The 26,060-nt window shown below is 35.0% G+C and overlaps 1 protein-coding gene across 3 annotated transcripts in view; it reads right to left on the bottom strand.

The window, feature by feature from the left end:
* GPHN (gephyrin) overlaps window positions 1-26,060 on the bottom strand; it is a 639,047-nt gene that overhangs the window by 160,163 nt on the left and 452,824 nt on the right. For all 3 annotated transcript variants that reach the window (XM_081229975.1, XM_081229976.1, XM_081229977.1), the window contains one exon: window positions 13,593-13,635. In XM_081229975.1, coding sequence (XP_081086101.1) covers window positions 13,593-13,635 — 43 coding nt within the window. The remainder of the gene's footprint in view (window positions 1-13,592; window positions 13,636-26,060) is intronic.

The following is a 26,060-nucleotide window of genomic DNA, read 5'->3' as shown; positions in this document are numbered from 1 at the left end:
TGTGGCTGGCCAGAAACTTCTAAAGCTCAGTTACCTCTTAAAGTTTAACTTCCTTAAGGACAGAAAAAAATCCCCTTATGGTTAATTTTAAGCTCCGTTCTTCCTCTGAGCTGAGAGTCATCAATGACTTTCCAAAGCCTAGAAAGGGCAGAGTGAAATTTGCAGAGAAATTTGGAATAATTTTAAGAACATATCCAGGGCTTCCAGTTCTATAACAATTAGTTCTTATGTTTGTGGAAGCTTGAGATGCAAAAAAATTCCATGAGAAAGCAGAATTGAAGAACCTGAGGGTAACTTAGAAGAACCTAAGCTGCATAGGAAACCAGAGGGGTTTAGAAAAGCTATAGAAGTTGGTCACAGTCTTTTGGAGGCTATTCCCAAAGTCCTTCCTGAGAAAGTAGACTGGCTCTGACTTAGTCTTACAAGCAAGGAAAGGATAACATTGGAGACCTCAGGGATAGGCTCTTTAACAGTTTTAGACAGCACTCAGGAGTAGATGTTAAAGCAGGTGTGACTCCTAACTCTCTTTTAGATTTTTGTAAACAGTCTTAAGCCAAATAGGGGATTTAGTAGGCAAGCAAAAACTAGTATGGGAAATAATGCCATTGTCAGAACTCAAGCACTTTGCTGAATATTTTGAGAATCTTAGAACAAAAACAAAATAAAACTCAGAATAAATTGATAGCATTAGAGATAAAACAACTAGATGTTTCTACCAGGGTCAGTAAATCCCAAAAGAGGGAAACTCTTGATAAAGATACTTACAGATACTATATAAAAAAGGATATTGGAAAAAGAACTATCATGTGTTAGCTAAGAAGCTAAAGGGGAAAAAAAAATAAATTAATGAGGGGTATTTTTTTGTTTTACCCTTAAATTCCCAGGGAGAAATTTCTCTAAATATTAAAGGAGAACTTGCCAAAAAAAAATTTTTTTTTACTGATATAGAGGCAAACACTATCAATCTTAAACTTGACCACTGTTACACAATCTCCCCCATGGGGTAAAAAAAACTACTCAGTGGGTATCTCTAATAATCCTTTTGTTGGTTCCATGTCATTCATAACTGTTACCCTTGGACATTTAACAAAATAACATTCTTCCTTCTTCTGTGATATCATACCTGCTAACTTGCTAGGCAGGGTGTACTGTAACGGAATTGTTAAATATTTTCCTGATGGTTTCTTTCTTGAAATCTCTGAGGACTCCCTTATTTGCAAAGAGAATACAGCTAATTTGGAAATTGATTTACTAGTATCTTTGTGTTTAAATCAACCCTAAATTGAAGATCTGAAGGAGATGCCAGACTTTTTCATTCTGTGAGCAAAAATTCAATGAATATAGGGAGGATTACAGGGCCTGAACCTATTAGTACCCAAATCAAGCCATCGAAACCTATGCCCCGAAGTGTAAAATGCTCTCTTGAACCAGAAGCTAAAGAAGCACTAAAACTAACAGGTAAAAGTAAATAGAGAAAAGATGCAACATATGTTGTACTAGTTTTTGTAACACTTCTATCCTTCAGTCAAAATGCTTCATGGGTGGGGATAGGGATTTGTTCAGCACAACAGGCCCATAATAGAATAGTCATTTCCCACTTCCATGTAGTACCAATCCCCAAACGTATTTTACCTTCAGTGCCTCCTGAGGCTGCATATTTCACTGTGGAGATTTATGTTCTGCTTTCTTTAATGACTCTTTAGGTCAAAATAGTCAATATTTGTTTGCCTTCTCCCGAGAAAATACAAAATATACTTTGACTGTTATGTTACAAAGATTTACTGAAACACTCTCCTACTTTTCACAAGTCCTCAACCAGGACCTTAAGACTTTATATTTCCCTGTGATTCTACTCTAATTCAACATGTGGGTAACGTTGTGTTCTAAAGATGGAGTGAGCTCTAAGATTGATTCTATCTATCCACTTACTTAAGAGGATAAAGTTTCCAAAGAGAAGTTACAACTTTGTCTAAGTTCATTACCTAGAACATGATTTCTCTCAAGGAAGTAAATCTCTTACTCCTGACAGAATATGGACTTTAACTAAGAGATAATAAAAAGGATTCTTGAGTCTCACTGACTGTCATGGGCAATGCGTTCCCAACTTTTCTGCAATTGCCATGCCAATAAAAGACTTAACCAAGCCCTTTGAAAGTGAACCTCTTCCCTAGGCACCAAACATGAACAGGCCTTTTGTGAGTTAAAATTAGCTCTTTACTAACTTCCTACCTAATTTTTATAAAACTTCATCCCTGGGATATGATCCTTTGCCAGAGGCAAATCTTCCCAGATGGCAGAACTCTGTGAGCACACCAGAAGTTTTAGTTAGCTACAGATATTAGGGTTAATATATGCATTGACAGTAGATTTGCTTTTGGGTTATTCCATGATTTTGAAATGCTTTGGAAACAAGGAAGGGTTCTTGACCTCAGAAGGAATCTCAGTTAAGAATGGTTAGCAATTTAGGGACTTCCCTGGTGGTCCAATGGTTAAGACTCCACGTTCCCAATGCTGCAGGCCCAGGTTCATTCCCTGGTCGGGGAACTAGATCCTGCATGCTCTAACTAAAGATCCCACATGCTGCAATGAAGATCCCGCATGTGGAAACTAAGACCCAGCGCAGCCAAATAAATTAAAAAAAAAAAAAAAGGTTAGCAATTTATAGAAATTTTAAGTGTTCTAATGCTTCCTGAGGAAGTGGCTATTATAAAAATAGGTGCTCAAACAAAAGGAGATAATATGGAAGCTAAAGGAAATGTCTTGACTAATCATCATGCCAGACAGACAGCCTTCACTAAAATTATAGCCCTTATAATACCCCAAGGGACCAAGTGTTTGCTTTAAAAGCTAATTGAGTTCAAAGCCCCTATTATAGAATGCTAGCAATCAGCTCCAGTCAGAAAAGAGGTACCAAGAGAAAGCTGGGTGTAAACTGCACTGTTAGCTATTTAGCAGCACTGAAGAACTTCAAATAGAATCTTATAAAAAGTTTACATGAAATTACCCACAAGTTAAAGAAGAAATTTGCCACTGTACATAATACTGATGGGAAAGCTTTACTCTATCTCATCTGTCACCACTATAATCCTGGTAAGAATATAAAGGTGGGACATGGATAAGAGTCCAAAACTCAGGGCCCCCTCCTGAGGTTTAAACACCTCCAAATGGGTTTCACAAAACTACTCTCTGGGTTTTGAATATGTTCATGGTGATTGTTTACTTATTCTTAGGATGGTTTGAAGCCTTCCCTTGATAGAGAGCTATAACTTAATAGTAGGAAAATTTTCTTGATTTCATGTTCCCAATCCAGGGAATTCTGACCTTTCTCTCTAGTGATGGAGGCACCCATTTTCCTGGGCCTATTACTAAAGAGTTTTGGAAAGATATGCCACTTACTAATTTCACCCCCAATCTTCAGGAAAGGTAGAGAGAACCAACATAGAGACTCCTGAACTTCCATGACCTAAGGCATTGTCTTTAATGGCAATGAGATCAAATCTTTCTGTGGTTCATCAACTCTCCCACATACATCTAGGAATATCTCCTTAAATTCCACACTATTGCAAGCAGACATGGTTAAATATTGCAAGGAATTATTCATGCCATACACCAAGTCTTATAAACAGGTACAAGCAGCCTTTCATCAACACCCTTTTAAATAACCTTGTATGACCTAGAACCCAGAGGAGTGGTCTTTTGGAAGAGCCATCAGAAAGACAGCTCTGGAACCCTGTTGGACCTTATCAAGTACTGTTAGTAATCAGCACAGCTATACAACTCTAAAGGTTTGATCTTTGGATTCATGTCTCCCAAAGAGGCATAATCCATTCCTGAATTTGTAGATTTTAAGCCAAGGAGTTTTTAGAAGTCCTCTAGAAACAGACAATTCTCTGAAAGAGACATCCTCCATCCAAGACCTTTGACCACATGAGTGTAGGGAGCTTCTACCCAAGATCCATAGAATAAGAAGGTGGACTGCCATAGTTTTATCTGCATTCTATTGTTCTTTATTTGCATTGTTATTTTCTTCCCTATCTTCCCCTGGTTTAATGTTTCTTTAACTGTTATCTATATTGCCCTATTCTTAATATTGCACTTCGTTTGCATCCTTAATCATTCATTGGTATGTATCTAATACTTGGCTGTTATTTACTTGTGAACTAGCTAAAGCATACAACCAAACTGGTTTTGCACTACATTATTATTATTTTTTTGGTAGCCACCCAGATTCCTTTGGTTCCACTTCCTCGTAATGAATCTGTTGGTTTTCTGGGGAATTATACTCAACTATTAGGTGACTTTTCCAATGAAAAACTATATAACAGGCCAAAGAGATGGAAATCTAAAATCCTTTCTTAGGTCATACCTAGAAGACAAGGTTCTTGACTCCACCAAAATAATTCTCTAATTTTTTTGGGTTGGAACCAAACTTTAAAATAAATAGAACTTGTAAGGGAACTAAGAAACAACAATGTATTATTTGGAGGCTGTCTCACTTTTATACACCTTACAAGTTAAGATACTACTTTTCTTTTGTTTCAGATCCTCTAAATGGACTCAACACTTTAAATTTTATTGTATGGTGCAGAATTATTTTTGATGAGTGGCTCCAAATGTTATAACATATTTGATAAGCACTTATGGGTATTTTGGTCCCAAATAGGTCATTGGGTGTTCCCCAATTACTGGTATTGGATTTGTGGTACAAAAGCCTACAGACTGGATAGGATCTTACTATCTCTGTAAACTGATGCCTGCCTTCAGTAGTCCCCAGTATCATCCAAGATCCATTTTTAAGCCATCAGTTTCTTTTTGAAGAAAAAAAAGATTGTTAGATAATTTAATTTTTAAAAAAGTAGGAAAAGTGGACCTTGATTTAAGAATAAATATCATGATCACTCCAGAGAAATTCTGGATTTCTTTCTTCCTTTCTCAAGCCTCTTTACTTCAAGCTTTACAAGAGGTGCAGAAAGTAGGGTGCTCTGATTCAGAGACTAGTAGGTGAGTTAGATAATGCCACCAAGACTAAAGAACTCACTTGAAAGTTTCATGAAATTACAGTGGCAGTGGCTCAGCTGCTTTAGATATAATATTGGCCTTTCAAGGAAAAACATGTGCTGCTTTTAGATAAGAATGTTGTTCTTACATGCCTGTATACTTCTCTGGGATCATTTATATTACTAAAAAGATCCAGTAAGCAAACAAAGAAGTCAGAAAATTGGGTAGTTAGGCTAATAACCCTATATCTTCTTCTAAAGACTCCTCAGATTGGCTTAATTTTGTTTTTGTTTCTCTCCCCAGTTTTATTGAGATATAATTGACATGCAGGATTGTGTAAGTTTAAGGTGTACAGCATAATTTGACTTTCATATATTGTGAAATGTTAATAAGTTTATTTAACATCCATCACCTCATATAGATACAAAACAAAAAGAAAATTTTTTCTTGTGATGAGAACTCTAAGGACCTATGCTCTAACAACTCTCAAATATACCATACAATAATGTTAACTACAGTCACCATGTTGTACATTATATCCTCAGTACTTAGGTGCCTTATATCTGGGAGTTTGTACCTTTTGACCACCTTCATCCAGTTCTCCTAACACACACTCCCTGCCTCCGGTAACCTCAAATCTGATCTCCCTTTCTAGGAGTTTGTTTTGATTGTTATGTTAAGTGAGATCATACAGGATTTATCTTTGATTTATTTCACTTAACATAATGCCCTCAAGGTCCATCCTTGTTGTTGCAAATAGCAAGAATTCTTTCCTTTTTAAGGCTGAATAATATTCCACTGTGTGTGTGTGTGTGTGTCTATGTGTGTGTGTATACATGACACAACTACTTTATCCATTCATCCATTGGCGGACATAAGTTCTTTCCATGTCTCAGCTATTGTAAATAATGCTGCTATGAATAAGGGATGTAGATATCTTTCCAACATAGTGTTTTTGTTTCCTTTGGATATATTCCCAGAAGTAGCATTGCTGAGTAGTATGGAAGTTCTATTTTTAATTTTTTTCAGAAATCTCCATACTGTCTTCCCTGTTGCCTGCATCAAATTACAGTCCCACCAACAGTGAATGAGGGTTCCCTTTTCTTCCCATCCTTGCCGGCATTTGTTATCCCTTGTCTTTTTGATGAAAGCCGTTTTGACAGGCATGAGGCAATATCTCATTATGACTTTGATTTGCATTTCCCTTATGATTAGTGATGTTGAGTGCCTTTTTCATGTAACTGTTGGTCATTTGTATATCTTCTTTGGAAAAATATCTATTCAGGTCTTTTTATATTGGATTTTTAATTTATTTATTTTTGCTATTGAGTTGTATGAGCTTTTTATATACTTTTAATATTAACCCCTTATCAGGTATTCAGTTTGCAAATATTTTTTTCCCATTCTATAGGTTGTCTTTTCATTTTAATAGTTTCTTTTGCTATGCAGAAGGTTTTTAGTTTGATGTAGTGCCACTTGCTTACTTTTTATTTTGTTGCCTGTCCTGTAGGTGTAATATCCAAAATATCATCGACAAAATCCATGAAAGCAGCAGTCCCCAACCTTTTTGGCAGCAGGGACTGGTTTTGTTGAAGACAATATTTCCACGGACCGGGGTGGCGGGGGAGGATGGTTCAGGTGGTAATGCAAGTGATGGGAAGCATGGTTCAGGCAGTAATGTGAGTGATGGGGAGCGATGGGGAGCGGCAGAAGTAGCTTCGCTCACTCATCCGCTGCTCATCTCCTGCTGTGCGGCCCAGTTCCTAACAGGCTGCAGATTGGCACCGGGCTATGGTCCGGGGGTTGGGGACAACTGATGTAAAGGAACTTTTTTCCTGTGTTTTCTTCTAGGAGTTTTATGGTTTCTGGTTTTACATTTAAGTCTTTTAAGTCATTTCCAGTTAATTTTTGTGAGTGGTGTAAGACAGGTGTCTACTTTCCTTCTTTTATTTTATTTTAAATATTTATTTATTTGGTTGTGCTGGGTCTTAGTTGTGGCAGGTGGTCTCTTTAGTTGCAGCTCATTGATTCCTTAGTTGTGGCAGGTGGGCTCCTTAGCTGCGGCTTGAGGGCTCCTTAGTTGCAGCTCGCTGGTTCCTTAGTTGCAGCACATGGACTCCTTAGTTACGGCAGGCAGCCTCCTTAGTTGTGACACGCGAACTCTTAGTTGCATCACGCATGTGGGATCTAGTTCCCTGACCAGGGATCAAACCTGGACATCCTGCATTGGGAGCTCGGAGTCTTAAACACTGTGCCACCAGAGAAGTCCCTAGTTTCCTCCTTTTAAATGTGAATATCCAATTTCCCCAGCACCATTTATGGAACAGTCTTTTCTCCACTGAGTATCCTTTGCTCCCTTGTCAAATACCAGTTGGCTGTATATGCATGGACTTATTTCTGGGCTCTTGATTCTGTTCCATTGGTCTATGTGTCTGTTTTTATGCCAGAACCATACTATTTGATTATTATAGTTTTATAATATAGCTTAAAATCAGGAAGTGTGATGGCTCCCATTTTGTTCTCCTCTCTCAGAATAGCTTTGGTTATTCTGGGTCTTTCATGATTCCATACAAATTTTAGGATTTTTGTTTTCCACTTCTGTGAAAAATGCCATTGGAATGCTTTCTTTTACATAAATTTATTTATTTATTTATTTTACTTTTGGCTACACTGAGTCTTTGCTGCCTCACGCGGGCTTTCTCTAGTTGCGGCGAGCAGGGGCTACTCTTCGCTGCAGCGTGTGGGCTTCTCATTGTGGTGGCTTCTCTTGTTGCGGAGCATGGACTCTAGGCACACGGGCTTTAGTAGTTGCGGCATGTGTGCTCAGTAGTTGTGGCTCACAGGCTCTAGAATGCAGGCTCAGTAGTTACGGCACACGGGCTTAGTTACTTAGTTGCTCCACAGCATGTGGAATCTTCCTGGACCAGGGCTTGAATCCGTGTCCCCTGCACTGGCAGGTGGATTCTCAACCACTACACCACCAGGGAAGCCTGCCATTGGAATCTTGATAGGAATAGTCTACTGTCTATAGATGGCTTTGGGTAGTATGAACATTTTTAACAATATTAATTTTTCCAATCTATGAACAAAGGATACTTGTCCATTTATGTGTGTCTTCTTTGACTTCTTTCATCAATGTCTTGTAGTTTTCAGTGTAGAGATCTTTCACCTCCTTGGTTAAATTTATTCTTAAGTATTTTATTCTTTTTGAAGCTACTATAAATGGGATCATTTTCTTTATTTCTTTTTCAGATAATTGTTAGTTCAGATAAGCTACTGAATTTTTGTGTGTCAATTTTGTATTCCATAATTTTACTGAATACATTGATCAGTTCTGTTTTTTGGTGGAGTCTTTAGGATTTTCTCTCTATATAAGCATGTCATCTACAAATAGAGACTACTTTGTTTCTTCTTTTCCAATTCTGATGCTTTTTATTTCTTTTTCTTGCTTGATTGCTCTGTCTAGGACTTCTAGTAATATGTTAAGCAGGGATGACGAAAGTGAGCACCTTTGTCTTATACCTGATCTTAGAGGAAAAGCTTTCAACTTTTCACCACTGAGTATGATGTTAGCTGTGAGCTTACCATATATGGCCTTTATTATGCTGAGGTACGTTCCTTCTATACCTATAAATTTGTTAAGGATTTTTTTTTTATCATGAAAAAATGTTGAGTTTTGTCAAATGCTTCTTCTGTGTCTACTGAGATGAATTTTTCTTTCACTCTATTAATGTAATGCATCCCATTTATTTATTTGCATATATTGAGCTGTCCTTGTATCCCAGGGGTAAATCTTACTTGATCACAGTGAATGATCTTTTTAATGTACTGCTAAATTCAGTTTGCTAGTATTTTATTGAGAATTTTTGTATCTATATTCATTAGGGATATTGGCCTGTAGTTTTCTTTTCTTGTAGTATCTTTTTCTGGCTTTGATATCAGGGTAATGCTGGTCTTATGAGTTTGGGAGTGTTTCCTCCTCTTCAATTTTTGGGAAGAGTTTGAGAAAGATCAGTGTTAATTCTTCTTTAAATATGTGGTAAAATTAACCAGTGATGCCATCTGTTCTTGGCTTTTTTTTTGTTGTTGGGAGATTTTTATTGATTCAATCTCCTTACTAGTATTTGGTCTCTTCAGATCTTCTATTTCTTCCTGATTCAGTCTTGATAGATTGTATGTTTCTAAGAGTTTTTCCATTTCTTCTAGGTTGTCCAGTTTGTTGACATATAGTTGTTCTTGGCTTAATTTTGGATACTTTTGGCTCCTGGCTGAAAAAAGGACTACAGACTCTGATCATAATCCTTCTCACATTTGTGTAGCAGGGTTCAGATATGAGACCTCCACAGTCCTAAATGTTGCTATATAGCTGCTGTCTCATTCAATAGTTCAATAAATGACCATCCAACAACAACAAATGCAGGCAAACTGACACTTATGAAGGCTGAAAAAACTTTCCTAGATAGTTGATGTACTACTGTGATTCCTTAAGTAAGGGTGAAGGTCTAGATTGATTGATTGATCACATCCTTAGATGTTAATGGTCTATCTTTCAGCTTAGGCTGATCACAAGGGGAATTCTGATACCTGAAACCATCTGTAAGTACACAGCTTACTGTCTTCATTAGCATAACATTACTATTCCATTGTCTTTATCAGCATAACTTTACTATTCCAGAAGATTCTTCCTTGGAAGATAAAAGTTATAAATAACTTTATTGCTCATTCCAGAAGCTTCCTAAATAGAAAGTACCAACAAACGTTTTATACACCAAGACTCAGAAATCCTTGCCTTGCCATGTCCGTGATTTCTAAATGATTATATCACGATCCTTATTTAATTCTAATCAAGCCCACGTTAAAAGAACTGCTTTAGATCAAATTTCAAAACCTCATAAATATCCTGACTTTGCCGTTCCCTTCTGAGACTCTGAGACTAAGACTTTGTTGAAGTGGCACTCTCCCTTACCAGAGTAAGAATAAACTCAGCTTTTTATCAACAGGTTGTTTTAATATTGGTCAAAAAGTTCATTTGGTTTTTTTCTGTAAGACGGCTCTAGTAGTGCTTACTTGTCTTTACTTCAGAACAATTTTGTTAGATTGTATTGTGACAGCTACAATATCAGCGTGCATTAAAAAAAAAACCGTATCAAAATTGGTGAATTTTTGTGTAGCCATTTTAATATTGAAGATGGAAGAAAAAAGCAACATTTTTGGCATATTATGCTTTATTTATTTCAAGAAAGGTAAAAACGCAACTGAAACCCCAAAAAAGATTTGTGCAGTGTATGGAGAAGGTGCTGTGACTGATCGAACATGTCAAAAGTGGTTTGCAAAGTTTTGTGCTGGAGATTTCTCACTGGACGATGCTTCACGGTCGGGTAGGCCAGCTGAAGTTGATAGCAATCAAATCGAGACATTCACTGAGAACAATCATCGTTATACTCCACGTGGGAGATAGCCGACATACTCAAGCATTGAAAATCATTTGCACAATCCTGGTTATGTTAATCACTTTGATGTTTGGGTTCCACATAAGTTCAGTGAAAAAAACCTTCTTGACCGTATTTCCGCATGCGATTCTCTACTTAAACATAAAGAAAATGGACTGTTTTTTAAAACAAATTGTGACGGGCTATGAAAAGTGGATATTGTACAATAATGTGTAATGGAAGAGATCATGGGGCAAGTAAAATGAACCACCACCAACCACACCAAAGGCCGGTCTTCATCCAAAGAAGGTGATGTTGTGTATATGGTGAAATTGGAAGGGAGTCCTCTATTACGAGCTCCTTCTGGAAAACCAAATGATTAATTCCAACAATTACTGCTCCCAATTAAACCCACTGAAAGCAGCACTCGACGAAAAGCGTCCAGAATTAGTCAACAGAAAATGCATAATCTTCCACCAGGGTAACGCAAGACCACATGTTTCTTTGATGATCAGGCAAAAACTGTTACAGCTTGGCTGGGAAGTTCTGATTCATCTGCCGTATTCACCAGACATTGCACCTTCAGATTTCCATTTATTTCGGTCTTTACAAAATTCTCTTAATGAAAAAAATTTCAATTCCCTAGAAGACTGTAAAAGGCACCTGGAACAGTTCTTTGCTCAAAAAAATAAAAAGTTTTGGGAAGACAGAATTATGAAGTTGCCTGAAAAATGGCAGAAGGTAGTGGAACAAAACAGTGAATACATTTTTCAATAAAGTTCTTGGTGAAAATAAAAAATGTGTCTCTTATTTTTACTTAAAAACCGAAGGAACTTTTTGGCCAATTCAATAGTTTTGAGGTGCTAAAGGAAAGTTACCTCTTGCTTGAACAAAGTTACCAAAGTTAACTCTTCCTTGGACAATTCTGAACAAGCTCTATTAAGTTCTAACTTTTTTCCTTTCTCTAGTATCTGCTGATTTTTGCTTTGATACATTTTTATATGTGCTAAAAAAGAAGTTGATCATAGTTTTCTTTTTATTAGCTACATTTTGGAAATGTTTTCCTTGAGGATAGTTAATTCACTAAGTAAATGAAAAAATGATTAAAATAGAACAAACTGTACGGGGTATACAAGAAGGATTAGTCACCTTGCCTTGGGGGAACTCAGAGAAGCCATCACAGAGGAGATCACACTTGAACTGAGTATGGAAGGATAAGTAAGAGTTTTCTAGGAAAATAAGAGGAATGGATATTTTACGTTGTGAGGGAAAGGGTCCCAAGGAATAGAGGCAGGACATAGCACTGAGAGAATGGGGGAGCTGCTAATAGGGTCTATATGACTGCAATATAGTACTACATGCCAAAGGAAGAAAAAAAAATAAAAGATAGAAGTAGACTAAATAAGCAATGAGATTAAGAAGTTCAGAGGTAGAACAGCTCAAGAAAAGTCCTGGGTGTGGCTATGGGCATGAGTATGAATTACTAAAGCAGTATTGAGAGGAACGACCTTAAACTTATAGAACTCACAGAACTAAGAGGCTACAATGTCGGATGGGCTCTCTACATGGATCTAAATGGCTATATGGACCATCTACATGATTATTTTATCCTAAGAAAAGGTGAAGAGAAAAACCTGGACCATCATAAGGTCCATCCAAAGTGATTAACAACCAACAAGCCAGTAAGAGCATAAGTGAAATGAAAGCAGTTCTAATAGCACAAAGATCCATGATAAAGGTGAAGAAGGTTTCAAAGAAATCTGTTCTCAGTAAGAATTTTTTTTGTTCCTAATCACCACAATCACTATCAGTGATCCATCATCATCTCAGGATCAACAATAAATGGAAATCATACAGTAATCATCAAAAATGTCATTTAAAAATTTCACTTATTTCTATTGTTTTATTTTAGTAAATATTCAATCATCACTTCCTTGACTCTTAGTTTTCTCAACCTTGGGTCTTAAGAAGGGATTATAGGACTTTACAACTCCTATTATTGAAGTGCCTCCCTCAGATTCACATGTCTGTCAGATGTTATGAAAACTCACAAAAGTATACAAGTTAAACATGCCTGTTTGCATTTATTTTTATATAACTCTAATATGAAGGTCCTGGACAAACAACTGCAGTGTGCTTGCCTAATAACTCAAGGTTTTCAAGCTAAGGTAGCAGATTTACAACACAGAAATGGGAAAATCTTACATTAAAGAAAATAAAATGAAACAAAATTTTACCTATTTGAAGTTCTCCAGGTATTTTTTTAATTGTTAAATAATACAGACATTCTACTGGAAATAGAAATCATTCCATTTACTAAAACTCCCAGTGGTATAAGTAAGGACCCATTTCAGTATGGTCCTCCTGCACTTCTTCTCTTGATAATGATCAGGAAGAAGATAGGGTGATACCATTAATATTAAGTGACAGAGAACAATATCTACAAATTTAGCATTTATACAGCACTTTTCTCTTAGAATCCCAAAGTTTTCAAGGCACAACCTTTGATGTCACATCATTTCAAGGATACAGGTAAGGAAAAGCTATTTATATTTCCTTTTTATAAGATAGGAAAATGAATAATACACCAGGTCAGAAAATGAATAATACACAAAGTCAAATGACTTCCATGCAAATGTTACTGGTGATAAAACAGAAAAATAAAATTAAGGTTTTTTCATCTTTGGTTTAGGGCACTATGTTCTGAAACATGCTGCCTGTGAAGATAACGTCTTTTAGGAATTCATATTCACGAAATGATTATGATGTACCTGCTTAGGAGTCCTTTTTTTCTTTTTTAGATTTATTTAGTGGATTTATATAACATTATTTTCAGTTAGTCTGTTTTCAAATAACTTTTTGGCAGTGGGGCAATTAAAGAGGGTTCTCATCTTAGAGTCACAGAGGAGCTCATTACTACCCTAACCGGTAGTGCTGTCAAAGTTCTGATGTCAGAACTTGCAAAAACAATTGATAAGGGAAATATTCATTAATATATTGATACTGTTATTTTTAGAAGGCAAAAGCTCTAAAATTCATATTCTTGACATAAACCTTCCCCATTGCTCTTCTTCATTCTTTCACCAAAATGTCATTTTTAGCTTTCTTTCTTGTTGAACCACAAGTTCTAATCCAGTAGTCCATCTGAAATAATGATATACTCACTGGCTCTGAGAATGTTCTCCTTGCTGCTGCACCTGGACTGGACCTGCAGAGAGAGCATAAACTCAGTAATTTAGGGCTCATAACAGAGATAGCCAGATATGTATGTATATTTAATGGGCAAACTCCTGAGGTCTAGGAGCAAAGGCTTTATGTATCTCACATATAAAAACATGTTAATAAAAATATGTTACATTTATTCCATATATTTTTATTTTTTCCTTTTCTTACTTAAAGAAAGGACTGATTTCTAGAAAAAAAATTGGGGGCACAATATTGTAAATAGGACAAGGGTAAAACTAATGGTATTTTTTAATTGATGTGTATTGGAAATTAGTATATGGGAAAAAATTCAAGTTACCACATATTCAGTTGTGAATTCAGATGCTTAATGTTAAAGACACTAAACTTAATATTAAAGACACTAATGACTAAAATAATAATGCAATTCAAGTAATAAAGTTGTAATCAAATGTTCCTTGGTAGTCATTTTTAGTTACATATGTTAATGAGGGGAAAAGAGAAATCTTCATATACAATATTTACATGTGAATCTAATAACCTTTGTTATTTACTGATTATAATAATTGATTATAATTATAATATTAGTTACAAAAGATGTTTTGATTGGAAATCAATGAAATTGAAGTCACTTATTTGCCAGTTCTTAAGTGTGTATATAGTTATCAATCGGAAACTCATGCTGATTCAAATATTTCAGGTCAAAGTGGAACATTCTTTTATATGTTGCAAAACTGATGAATTCAAGGGCCATGCTGGATGGCACTGACACTTGTTGATTTCAGAGGCAACTGTATTGAAACTCCACACCTCTTCTTCCCACTCCGCAGCAGCTTGCCCCAAATGGTATACACAGCAAATTAATTTCTATCGCTTAACACAGTCTACTATTGTAATGAAACAAATTATGAAAGTAATGTTGCAACTTAGGGTGGGTTATGGTTGTCCTTCCCTGAAAAAAACAACTGTTAATGTTTAAAGAAACAACAATAAAAAAATCACAAACATACACACAAGAAACATACACATACACCAAAAAAAAAAAAAAAAAAAGAGGGGAAAAATAATTCCAGATGTTAAAGTTATTCTCTTTTGGCCCAGATTGTTTAATTAGTTTTAAATACACTAGAATGAAGAAACTAATCTGTAAGATAATATTCTTATATTCTTTACTCAAAGTTTTATTGGAGAACAATGCTGGACCAAATGGGAAAGAAATTAATGACTACTTAAAGAAAATAATACAGTAAGGAAGACACGAGAGCAAGGAAAAGAAAAAGAAGAGAGAGAGGTTTGGGGAGGGTAAATCTAGTAGACAGAAAAGAAAGTATGGCCTTATAGAAGGGGACAATATGTAAATGCAGAATGTTCTGCTATTTTTTATTGAAAATTCATACCAAGAGGGTAAGAATGACTAATGAACTTGCTGCAAAATAAACAAGCAAGTTGGCATACCATGGAATGAAAATAAGTGTTAACTATATCACTACAGCCTTAAAGGAGAAAAGAAACAAACACTAATAGACAAATTAATAGACAAGCTTAATAAAGAGATAAACTACATTTTAAAAACGATTCAAAGAACACAAGAGATAGCTAAAAGAGTGAGAGAAAAATCTGGAGAGAGAAGGAAAAGAAAGGGGAAAATGTTGAAGGACAAAAACAGAATTCAAAGAAGTCAAATGGAAGTCAAGAAAGTCTTCAACAAGATGTAGAAACAGAAGGAGCCAAACCCATAGCGCAAAGCAACGTTTGCGAATGGAAAGCAGCTCCTTTGATCAGTAATAGTTACTCTTAAGTCGTAGCCTCTATTCCTCCAGAGTTCATCTTTAAGCCCTTCCAATCTAGAGTGGAGCTAGTGTATGGATAGAAACAAGAGATTTACAATGAACAGAGCAGTTCAGATGAGTAGTTCAAATTGTCTCATCAAATGTTTCAACAGACTTATATAATGTCTAAATGGAAATGGAGGTGAAGTACTAGCTGGCTTTACCAAAAAAAGCAAACCAAATCAAAACCACAATAAAAAAACCACTCTCTCCCTTTCTTAGGTGGCCTAAAAAATTAACAAAAAATTCATTCATAGCATGAGTTTTTTAAAAGTTTTTTTTTTTTTTTAAATTTACTTTTTAATTTATTTTTGGCTGCTTTGGGTCTTTGCTGCTGTGTGAGGGTTTTTCTCTAGTTGCAGCGAGCAGGGGCTATTGTTCGTTGCGGTCTGCAGGCTTCTCATTGCAGTGGCTTCTCTTGTTGCAGAGCACGAGCTCTAGGCACGTGGGCTTCAGTAGTTCTGGGCACATGGGCTCAGTAGTTGTGGCTCATGGGCTCTAGAGCACAGACTCAGTAGTCGTGGCACATGGGCTTAGCCGCTCCACGGCATGTGGGATCTTGCCGGACCAGGGCTCGAACCCACGTCCCCTGGATTGGCAGGCGGATTCTTAACCACTGAGCCACGAGGGAAGTCCCTCATAGCATGAATTTAATAAACCTAAGTCTTGCTTTGTGGCACATCAGTTTAGAATGATATATTTCAAACAGCTTTGAAGAGAAATTTGGATGATGAGAAAAATTCAATATTCTGAATCTGTGAATCTAGGTTCAAAAATTGCCAACATCAGTATAACCAATATCTTCTCATTTACATTACATTGGCTATTTGACCCAGATTTGAGGGAAATCACTTTTAAAAATCAGTGATTAAATGAACTTCTTTACTTTAGTGATTTTGAGTATACATTAAAAAATTGAGGAAATTAATTTAAAACATTTTAATACTTATGTGTGCAGTGGATGCCCCTCTTTTCTGTACCATGAAACTGGTCATCATTATAATACTGACTTAATTTAATAAAATCCCAATATGAAGATTTTGCCTAGCTCACAATGTAATGGGATTTACTTGAAAGAATAAAGTTGAGAAACAACTATTGTTCTCACAATATGGACTATAAAGAAGGTAACACAGGTCTGTTTCAGGTTTTATGATTTGCTGTTGTTTTTCTTTATCTTACCCAATTTGTCAGGGATTAAAAATGAAAAGTATGGTGTTGGATGATCTGTTACTTTATTCTACTGGATTATGTTATTTTACTAAGATAAACATTTATAGTATTGACAATTCGCCTTTCAACTGAAATCAAAGCTAAAATAATGTGTAGAAACAGTATACTAAAGTCAATGGAGGGAATAAAAAATACAAGAGACTTACTGAAAATGTAGGTATTCATTGACTAATCAAGACTGCTTTCAGACATCAAATAATTCATTTAATTCATTTCAACATGTGTTTACATGTATAATATAATTTTTGCTGAAGATCACATTGTCCATTAAGACATCTTAAGCAATGAAACAGAAAACAAAAGGAGGGAGAGCACGTAATAAACGGTAAGGAAAAAAAGTGAAAATGCTTTAAACAAAGCTGAGAAAACTTTAACAAACAACCACAATCTTTAGATACAGTTAGAGAAGTGACTTACCTTATGCTTAGGTCTTAACAAGAATAGCACAGTGTTTAAAGTCAGCTCTTCATTATGGGAGGTACAATTGAAAGCCATAGGTTATAATAACATGAATTGCTACACAGAAATGAAGACTTTTTCAGCCCAACATGAAAAGCTAACTCTTATGGGAAAACATTTCAACTTATGTTTAATGCAACATGAAGAACATTTGAGGGTGTAAACATCAAAACACATGAATTTCACACCAATAAGAGAGACAGCCCAATCTCTCAGGAACACAGAAGATTTAATCTGTGACCATAATCTGTGACACATAAGGGAAGGCACATCACTCTAACATTGAAAGATGCATGCATAATGTGTAATCATCCACTGACAGCCCCCCACACCCAACCTCCATCCCACTTGTACACACAAAAGCCCACTAAGATACAGAGAAAGAATGTAGTGCCAAGCTGTTATGAAGAAAGCAGGACACACGGAAGCACAGCAGTGGTCATGTGATTTGAGAGGTGTTCTTCCCTTAAACCATCCCATCACCATGCTTATTTTAAAGAAGCCAGGAAAAGACCCCCTTCAATGCTGCAATAGCTACGAGCCCCCAGCTTGAAGCTAGTGTGTGGAATTTTGATCACCGTTCCCTGCGATGTCAGGGGCTCTCCAGTGGAAGCCAGATATGTAACACCAGTTAGTGGGGTACAAATATGTGAATAACAAACATCTTTTCCCTTCTGCATTTCACAGAAGTGAGGGAGGAAAGAAACAAAATAAAACCCATGTCAAGAATAGGTTCATAACAATATAAAGATGTATAAATATTAAAATGGAGATTACATTTGGTTGCAGGTTAACACAATTCAGGTTTCATAAAAACTGCCTCTATTTTGCTGCTCACCGGGCTAATTTGTATTCTTTTTCCTTGTAAATGCTTGGAATAAATCTATACAATATGGCTCATATTTAAAATTTCTGAGCAGTTGGTCAGATGGCGTCAAAGTCAAGAACAAAAGAAGTCATCTTCTTTGATGGACATTAAGAAAGCCCTCTCTATTTTTAGCATGATTTTACTGGCTGGCAGTTACGTTTTAAATTAAAAATTAAGCTTCTGTATATATGCTTACTTATATAATCTGAGAAACTCTATGTCAGTGGTTTGCTTTAAATTTTAATGTTTAAATTTTAAAAAGCAAATAAGAAAAATGACTACCTACTTAGAAATTGTTAGTAAGCTCCCTATGTACTTTTCTTTACTGTCGATAAATCTTATTTTAACATGGGCTGTTCCAGTCAATAAGAGGGTTATATCAGCTTATTAGAAAAAATGTCAACTTGGGATTCCTATTATTGATGACAGTAGTTAACTTCATCTGTTTTATTTTTTGTATGAGATGGGTTTTGATTCATGTGTGGCAAGCAATTTAGTTAGATTTTTAATTGTTTAAAGATCATTTACTTATATTAGCATTTTCTCTCCCTCATCCTATTCTTAGCAGGCCAGAATATCTTGATCTTTACTTTAGCATGTCTTTATTATTTTAGGCTCTGGACCCTCCTTTAATCTTACTTTCTTCATCGGTAAAATAAAGACTGTTATGGGCTCAAAGGAAGTAATATATGTATCAGTGATTAAGCTATAAAGATGGAAACAAATATCAGTGGTTGTTATGATCAGTGGAGCCACTGACAGCTGTGAAACATTCTGAATTATACACCCTCCTCATTATAACTTTCTCATCAGCTCAAAATGGAGGCAAGTTCTTATTTTTATTTATTTATTTTTTTTATTTTTCTTTTTTTTGCGGTATGCGGGCCTCTCACTGTTGTGGCCTCTCCCGTTGCGGAGCACAGGCTCCGGATGCGCAGGCCCAGCGGCCATGGCTCACGGGCCCAGCCGCTCCGCGGCATATGGGATCCTCCCAGACCGGGGCACGAACCCGTATCCCCTGCATCGGCAGGCGGACTCTCAACCACTGCGCCACCAGGGAGGCCCGCAAGTTCTTATTTTTGATGGAAAGAAAAAAAAAATCCATGTACAGTTATATGTTTTTCTCAATAGGGATTGACCAAAACTTTTTGGAAATGTCATAGCCATACGGCCATATGTACTGGTAGGAATGAAAGCCATATAATCTAAGGCATGGAGCAAAGTCTGAACTAGCTCCTCTAGCATATTTCTTGTACTCCTGAGCTTTTAGACTTTAGACAAGCTATTTCCTCTTTCTAGAGTACTCTGTTGCTTATTTTCTGATCCAAATACTACTTGTCCTTTAAGATATAGCTTAAATTGTATTTGGGGCAAAAAATATTCCCCAAGTTCCTAAACCAGAAATAATCTCTTCTTTCCCTGAACTCTTTTAACAGCCTTACTGAGAAACAATTTACTTACTATAAAATTCACATATTTTAAGTACACATTTGATAGCTTTTAATAGATCTATATGGCTGTACAACCATCACCACAATCTAGTTTTAGGTATACCTAAATTCTTAAAGCCTCTTAACTGAACTTCTACTTTAAGAGTTCTCATAGTTACTCACATTTCAATTATTGATGTAGGTTCCCAAATATACTGTTTATTTTTGGAGGGAGAGGACCATGACTTTAATTCTCTTTATATTTCTAACTAAGTCAAATCTAGTGCTTTGTATAAACATTTGCCAAATCTGAATGTGTTTATTTTTGTAGTAATTATAGTTCTTTTTCAATCTCAGCAGATTCAAATTTATTATTTATAGTATAAGTATGATCATAGCTATTCCTGTACTATCTTAAAATGTTTTTTATTTATTTGGACCAGGTAATATTAAGAGATACAATATGAAAAGTATGTGGATTATAGCAAAGAAATATCTGAATACCTTATAGAATGATTATAAGAATTTGGAAAACAAATTACTATTAATACTGCTTAAGGTTAATCAAATAGTGACATTTGGAGTCCAATAAAGGTTATTCTATACCATAGGTTTTAGGTCAGGTTAAGAAGATTTCTTTGAGAGAACAGAATGTCCTGTATCTCATAGGTCAGGTCACTTGAATGACAGAGATGACAGAGATATTTGATGTATCATGGCCCTTTTGACCTTTATTTCTCTACCTTATTAAACTTATTTAAGAGTAATCTGTCTCTGAAAGAACAAACTTCACTGCATACCATTAACTCATAAAAGTAAAACTTAAGAGAATAGAGAAAAATGACCTCATTGGCATTTACTCAGATTACTTGCCTCTTTAGCCTACCTTGAAAGAGAAGGAAAGAAAGGATTGATTTAAACAACATTAAGCCAACAACTCTACAATCTTAGACTCTTAAATTCTATTTCTTTTTCTTCTCACTTCTTATTGCAAAAATGGAGACTTGGTCTAGGAAAGCTCTGTTCCATAGTTCTATTCATTCATCAGTTTATCTGGATAAATTAGGATATAAGTATTTGGCTCATCTGAGCCTGATGACCATTTATTTGTGTTTAATTTGTGTTTATGATATCACAATACATATGTGACTGAACTCAGAGAGTTTTATTTATAACGTGAAAGGCAGCATGATAAAGGAACGTCCTTTGGAGTCCAGTGGTATGGTTTCTGATACTGGTTTTTCCTTTTCTGATCTTTAGAACCTTAGACATGACATTCAACATCTTGGAGTTTTAATTTTCTTATCCATAAAATGAGGAAAATTAAGTAGGATAATATATGTAAAAGTAAAAACTATTGTAAATGAAAAACAGCAATACAAATCTAAGTCATTATTATTATCCTTATGTACATTTTAAGTCACCTACATTTTATATAGATAGAATCTGAGGCACAATGAGAATAAAGAATTTGCTCCAGATCATGCCATAAATCAGGGACAAATAGAAGACTATAATTGCCAATTTCTAGACTAAACCTTCAAAAAAGGCTGAGTTAAGGTGTGAGGTTACCACTGCAAGGGTTAATCTAATTCTGTGTTGTATGATTTTAGTCAAGTTATCTCACTTCCATGGGACTTAGTTTCTTTATCTGCAAAATGAGGATGTTTTTGGGGGTTTCAACTGAGGTTGATGGACCCCTTGAGAGAACCTGTGGATAAAAATGAGGGGTCCATTTACTGTGACAGAGAAAAAAATTATCATTTTTATATTTACCAACCTAATTAAATTCTACTATTTTCTTTCATTATGAGCTTAGATGACAAATTATAGTAATAATAGCAGAATCTATTGCTTCAAATTATTATGGATATTTAAAAATATTGTGTATGTTCACCAGGATTTCAAATTACAGTAGTCTAATGACTTGCTGCTAAATTTTGTTATTTGATGTGTTTTTAAAAAGGCAGTATTATTATATCATAATTTGTAATAGATATTTTGCTAATGATTTCAATTTAGTTTTTTTTGTAATCCTATGTATTTTATTTTATATATATTTAAAATATTTTTCTGACAGAGAGTCTGTAGGCTTTGCCAGATTCCCAAATGGGTCTATGGGAGCAAAAAGGTTAAAAAAACCTCTGAACTAGATAACTTTTAGCTTCCTTTTATCTCTAGGATTTTGTTGCTGTAAGAAATCTTTAACACCTCCATCTGCTGCCCTTTATCAAACCACATATAAAAGAAGCCCTTCTCTTTTAGAGAAAATTATATATTGGTCACTGAATTAAGCAACTGCCCATTTAACAGACAGACCATCTCAGAAACAAAAAAGATACATGGCTTTTAAAAAGTTATAAAGACCTCAGACTTAAAAAAAATTCTGCTTTACTTGTTTTTTTCCCATTGGTTTAGATAATTAATTAAATGGAATAATCATTTAACAGTCATCACATTTCAAACTCTCTAACCAAAGGTGAACTTACACACACACACACACACACACACACACGTGTGTGTGTGGATAAATGTGTATCATTAATTAATATTCTTTGAACTCAGTCATACCTTGATCACAGGTAGAGAGCAACAATGCTGTTACCTAAGTATAACATAAATCTTTGCAGGCACACAGACAGTATTTATAAGCAACATAATTTTACACATCTTTTCCAGAGGACCATTCTTAAATGTTTTCCCACTGCCATTTGAATTACTACTGTCTTAAATTCCACTTAGCTTTCCTAAGTCCTAGGTAAATGTGAAGAATTTCTCTTTTTTCAGTATTACCTCTTCTAAAAGAAGCTGAACTATGGCAGGCTACACAGCTGGTGAAGTGAATTACCATTAAAAATGAAAAGCCTATTTATGCTGCTTTATAGGTAACATGGTGAGTTTCTTATTCTCAAAGAGAATACTATAATATGTAGAACATATCTAAGGATAGAACTGATCACACTATGACTCAAGGGAATATAATTTGAACATCAATCGTGAATATTCTTAATGTATTTCCTATTTAAAGATTTAATTCTAAATTGAGTCACTCTCAATAACCTCCAAAAAATTTGTAAGTCCTAGGTTGGTCTTCCCTTGGTACCAACAATATTTGTGAGTTGATTTTTGTTCTGAGAATTTTAATGTTGATCATGATAAACATGAGGAAAATACAACTACCTAATTATATATATATATATATAAATTATATATATATAACAAACATAAATAAAATATTTTTTGACTAGTAGGGATTTTCAATTATTGATGACACAATTTCTCAATCTTCAGATGAATAACCGATTATTTTAAAGAGAAATTTATATTCATTCTAGAGATGAGAAAGCAAGGATTGTTACTGGCTTTAGATCACACAGTAAAGTAGTAATGGAACTCAGCCCTCTTGACTTCCAAATCCATTTCTCTGTACACTAGTAGATGACCTTATCTCTCTAACCTACCAATGGCAGTCACTGCATTCCTAATTAGACCTTGAATTTTCATTGACTTTTTGCTCCTATTTCTCTTAGCAATGAAAACCATTTAGAATAGGTATGTGAATGCAGGAGTGAAGAAAAACTGATACAATGGAAGGCAGTTTGGGGAGTAGTACTCTGGAGCCAAACTGGATTTCAATCTTGACTCTATCATCATTAGTTGTTGAAACTGGATAAGTCATAATCTGTCTTTGTTTTCTTATGTATAAAATGAGAATAATACCAATAACTACCTCATAGGGTTGTTGTGAAGAAAATGAGATAATATATATAAAGTGTTTGCTTAGATGAATATCTGGCCCAGAGTGAACAGTGTATGAGTATTAACTAATACTATGTTTGCTGTTGTTATCAATACTATTACCATTCTCTGTTTGGATGATACTCTAGATCTGTAATAAAGAATGTTGTCTAATTTCTTTCATGATTTTGACAGCTCTCATAAATAAGATCAAGTAAGATTAGTTTAGATAAGTATTTGAATAGAAAGTTTAAAAAAAACCTAATAAATCTTATGAAATAAAGCCTAATAGATAGTCAATAATATAAAAACCTGAATTATTGAGCACTTGTAATTATTGTCATTTTCTGACATTCTTAGAAGAAAATCACCTTCATTTTCATTAAATATGAGTTTTGAAATGCTGAGTTTTAAACTAGATTTAATATTCTCCTTAAAAAAAAATATTCTCCTTGGTTTTCCTTGAGTGGTAGCAGAAATGCCACCCCAAAATGTGGCTCTTTGGCATAAGATTATTTTGAGAAAGAGTAGATATAAAAGAGGCTCTGAAAACAGAGTAGAAGTAACCCTTTTTTGTAAGGGAAATTTACATTTATGAAATAAATTTCCGTTTATACTGGGGTCTCAGTCCTCTGGACTTGGAAGAACAATGACTCTTAAATCACAAGATAAATCTTGTCAATGGGGAAGGCACCAATTTAATCTATATAACAAACCTTATTCTTGTTTGCTGTGCTTTTCCTGGTAACCTCTCTGTAACTGGCTTTACTGCCCCCACCTTTCATTTGTCTTTAGTTGAGGATGATATTTAAACTGGTAGTTTAGGCTATCTTAGGGAGTTACTCATCTTTTCCTGGTAGCTCCCAAGTAAACATGAGGTATACATGTTAACAAACTTTTGTTTTCCTCTCGTTAATCTTTTATCACAGGTGTCTCAGCAAAGAACTCAGAAAGGTATGTGAAAAATTATCTGCCTCCCCTACACATTCTTAAATGTCATGTCATATCACTTACTTACTCATTAAAACAAAACAAAAAACCTACTATTTCTACTGAGTGTAATATACCATGTAAGAGTATGGCTGCATTGTTCTCCTTTCTAAATCAAAGGCTGTTGTATTACAGTTGTTAAAAAAACAAAATTCAAGTGAGAAAATTTGAGGATCTATTTGACTTTATTCAACATTCCATGAATCAAGCATCATCCCACCTAGTAATTAGTTAGGAGCTCTGAGAAGCTGTACAAAATGGAAGGTTTTTGAAGGCAGAAAGGCAGTAAGACAAGGAAGTCATAAACAAAAGAAAGGAATATTTTAGGCTAGGCTAACTTCCTTGAGGGTGGTGGAGGGGGGTGGGGGAAGGCAGGTGTCTATCAGGTGGATTGCCTCACCAGTGCTGGCCAGGAAACCCTAGATTGACTAAAGGTTACATTCCTGGGAGAGGCTGAAACTGCAATTAGGTTAAGTATTAAGTCTTGGTTTGCTGATGTAGGGTTTAGCACAAGTGACTCCATTTTGGGCCTCTTGTTTCTTTTCAAACACAGCATTGGTTTAAAAAGTTGTGACTTCTATTTCTCTAAATGCTTAATTAGCATTCGTAAGACACATGGAAGATGTATGAAGGCAAAGACATTTCTAAAACATATTAGTAAGTAGCAATGATTTAGAAAATGTTTAGGCAGTTCCCGTGAGGCCTGGAGATATGAGCTAAGTTTTCTGAAGCCTTATATTGCAGCCATGTGTGGTGTATATTATATTGTTAATCAAGTCTCTCATGACCTAACCAAGTAAACAGTTAACAGATATAGTTTGATATTATTGTTAGACTCCTGTTTACATTATACATATCCTTTCCATTTTCTCTGAATTCTCAAGTTTTGGATGTCTAGGCTTAATCAAAGGAAAGGCAGAAAAATCCACTGTCATTAAAACAGAACTTCTGGCTTACAGAGAAGGCATAACTATTAAAAGTTATTATTTTTTTTAAAAGATAAACTCATGACTCTCATACAAATATAAAATGAACGTGTGTTAAAGATTTTGTCTAAAGTGTTAATTAATGAGAGAACCAGGAAGATGTTTTAATTGGTTCAAGAGAATTAAAAAAACACACATATATGGACCATCAGGAATGTTGAAATGAATTTTCAGATTAACTGAGAAAAATCAATTGTATTTCCAACTGGACACAATGTGCATTTCTATGGATTAGGACCATTTACATTACTATTCATATACTACAATTTAATCTTGTACAATAGCTCAGATGGTAAAAGGAGGAGATGACTCAGAAGGATGCCCTAGATAAGACAGCCAATAATCATTTTCATTTATTTCAAAGTCTTTCACAATTTTACCTGATAACTTTTTGACCTGGGAGTACCTATTAATAGAATTTATGTCTATTAATTGAGTTTTAGTTTTGTTCTGTTTTTTTTAGTTTAGTTTAGTTTTAGATACTTTTCTCCCTAGTGTATAACTTTGCCTTATAAGATTATATGAAATACCTACTGTAGTCCCTTTTAAATGGACTTCAGTTTTTGTGTTGATTGTAATATTAAAATAAGTTTACTACATTGAAAAAATGGAATTTATATGAAATTCGCATTCTTTTTAAAATTTGACTTGAAAAATATAACTTCCAAGTCTTAATACACACACATTTTTGTAGTTTTCTTTTTCATCCAAGTTCAGTGAAAACTCAGTTTGAATATAAACCTTATCTTGTCAAGATTCAGTCATGAAAAATTCCTAAGGGAAAGAGAAACTTAATATTTATTAAATCGAGGTAGTCAGTGTATGGATGTTTGTCAGCTATATTCTTTACTATATATTTGAAATATTTCATTAAAAAATGAGAACTGTAAAAAAAAAAAAAAGAAAAGAGGGGACTG

The sequence above is a fragment of the Mesoplodon bidens genome (assembly GCF_964165515.1).
Source record: "Mesoplodon bidens genome assembly, chromosome: 3".
Classification (NCBI taxonomy): Eukaryota; Metazoa; Chordata; class Mammalia; order Artiodactyla; family Ziphiidae; genus Mesoplodon; species Mesoplodon bidens.
Note: the sequence above shows the minus strand (reverse complement) of the source record. Positions and strands in the feature narration are given on the sequence as shown.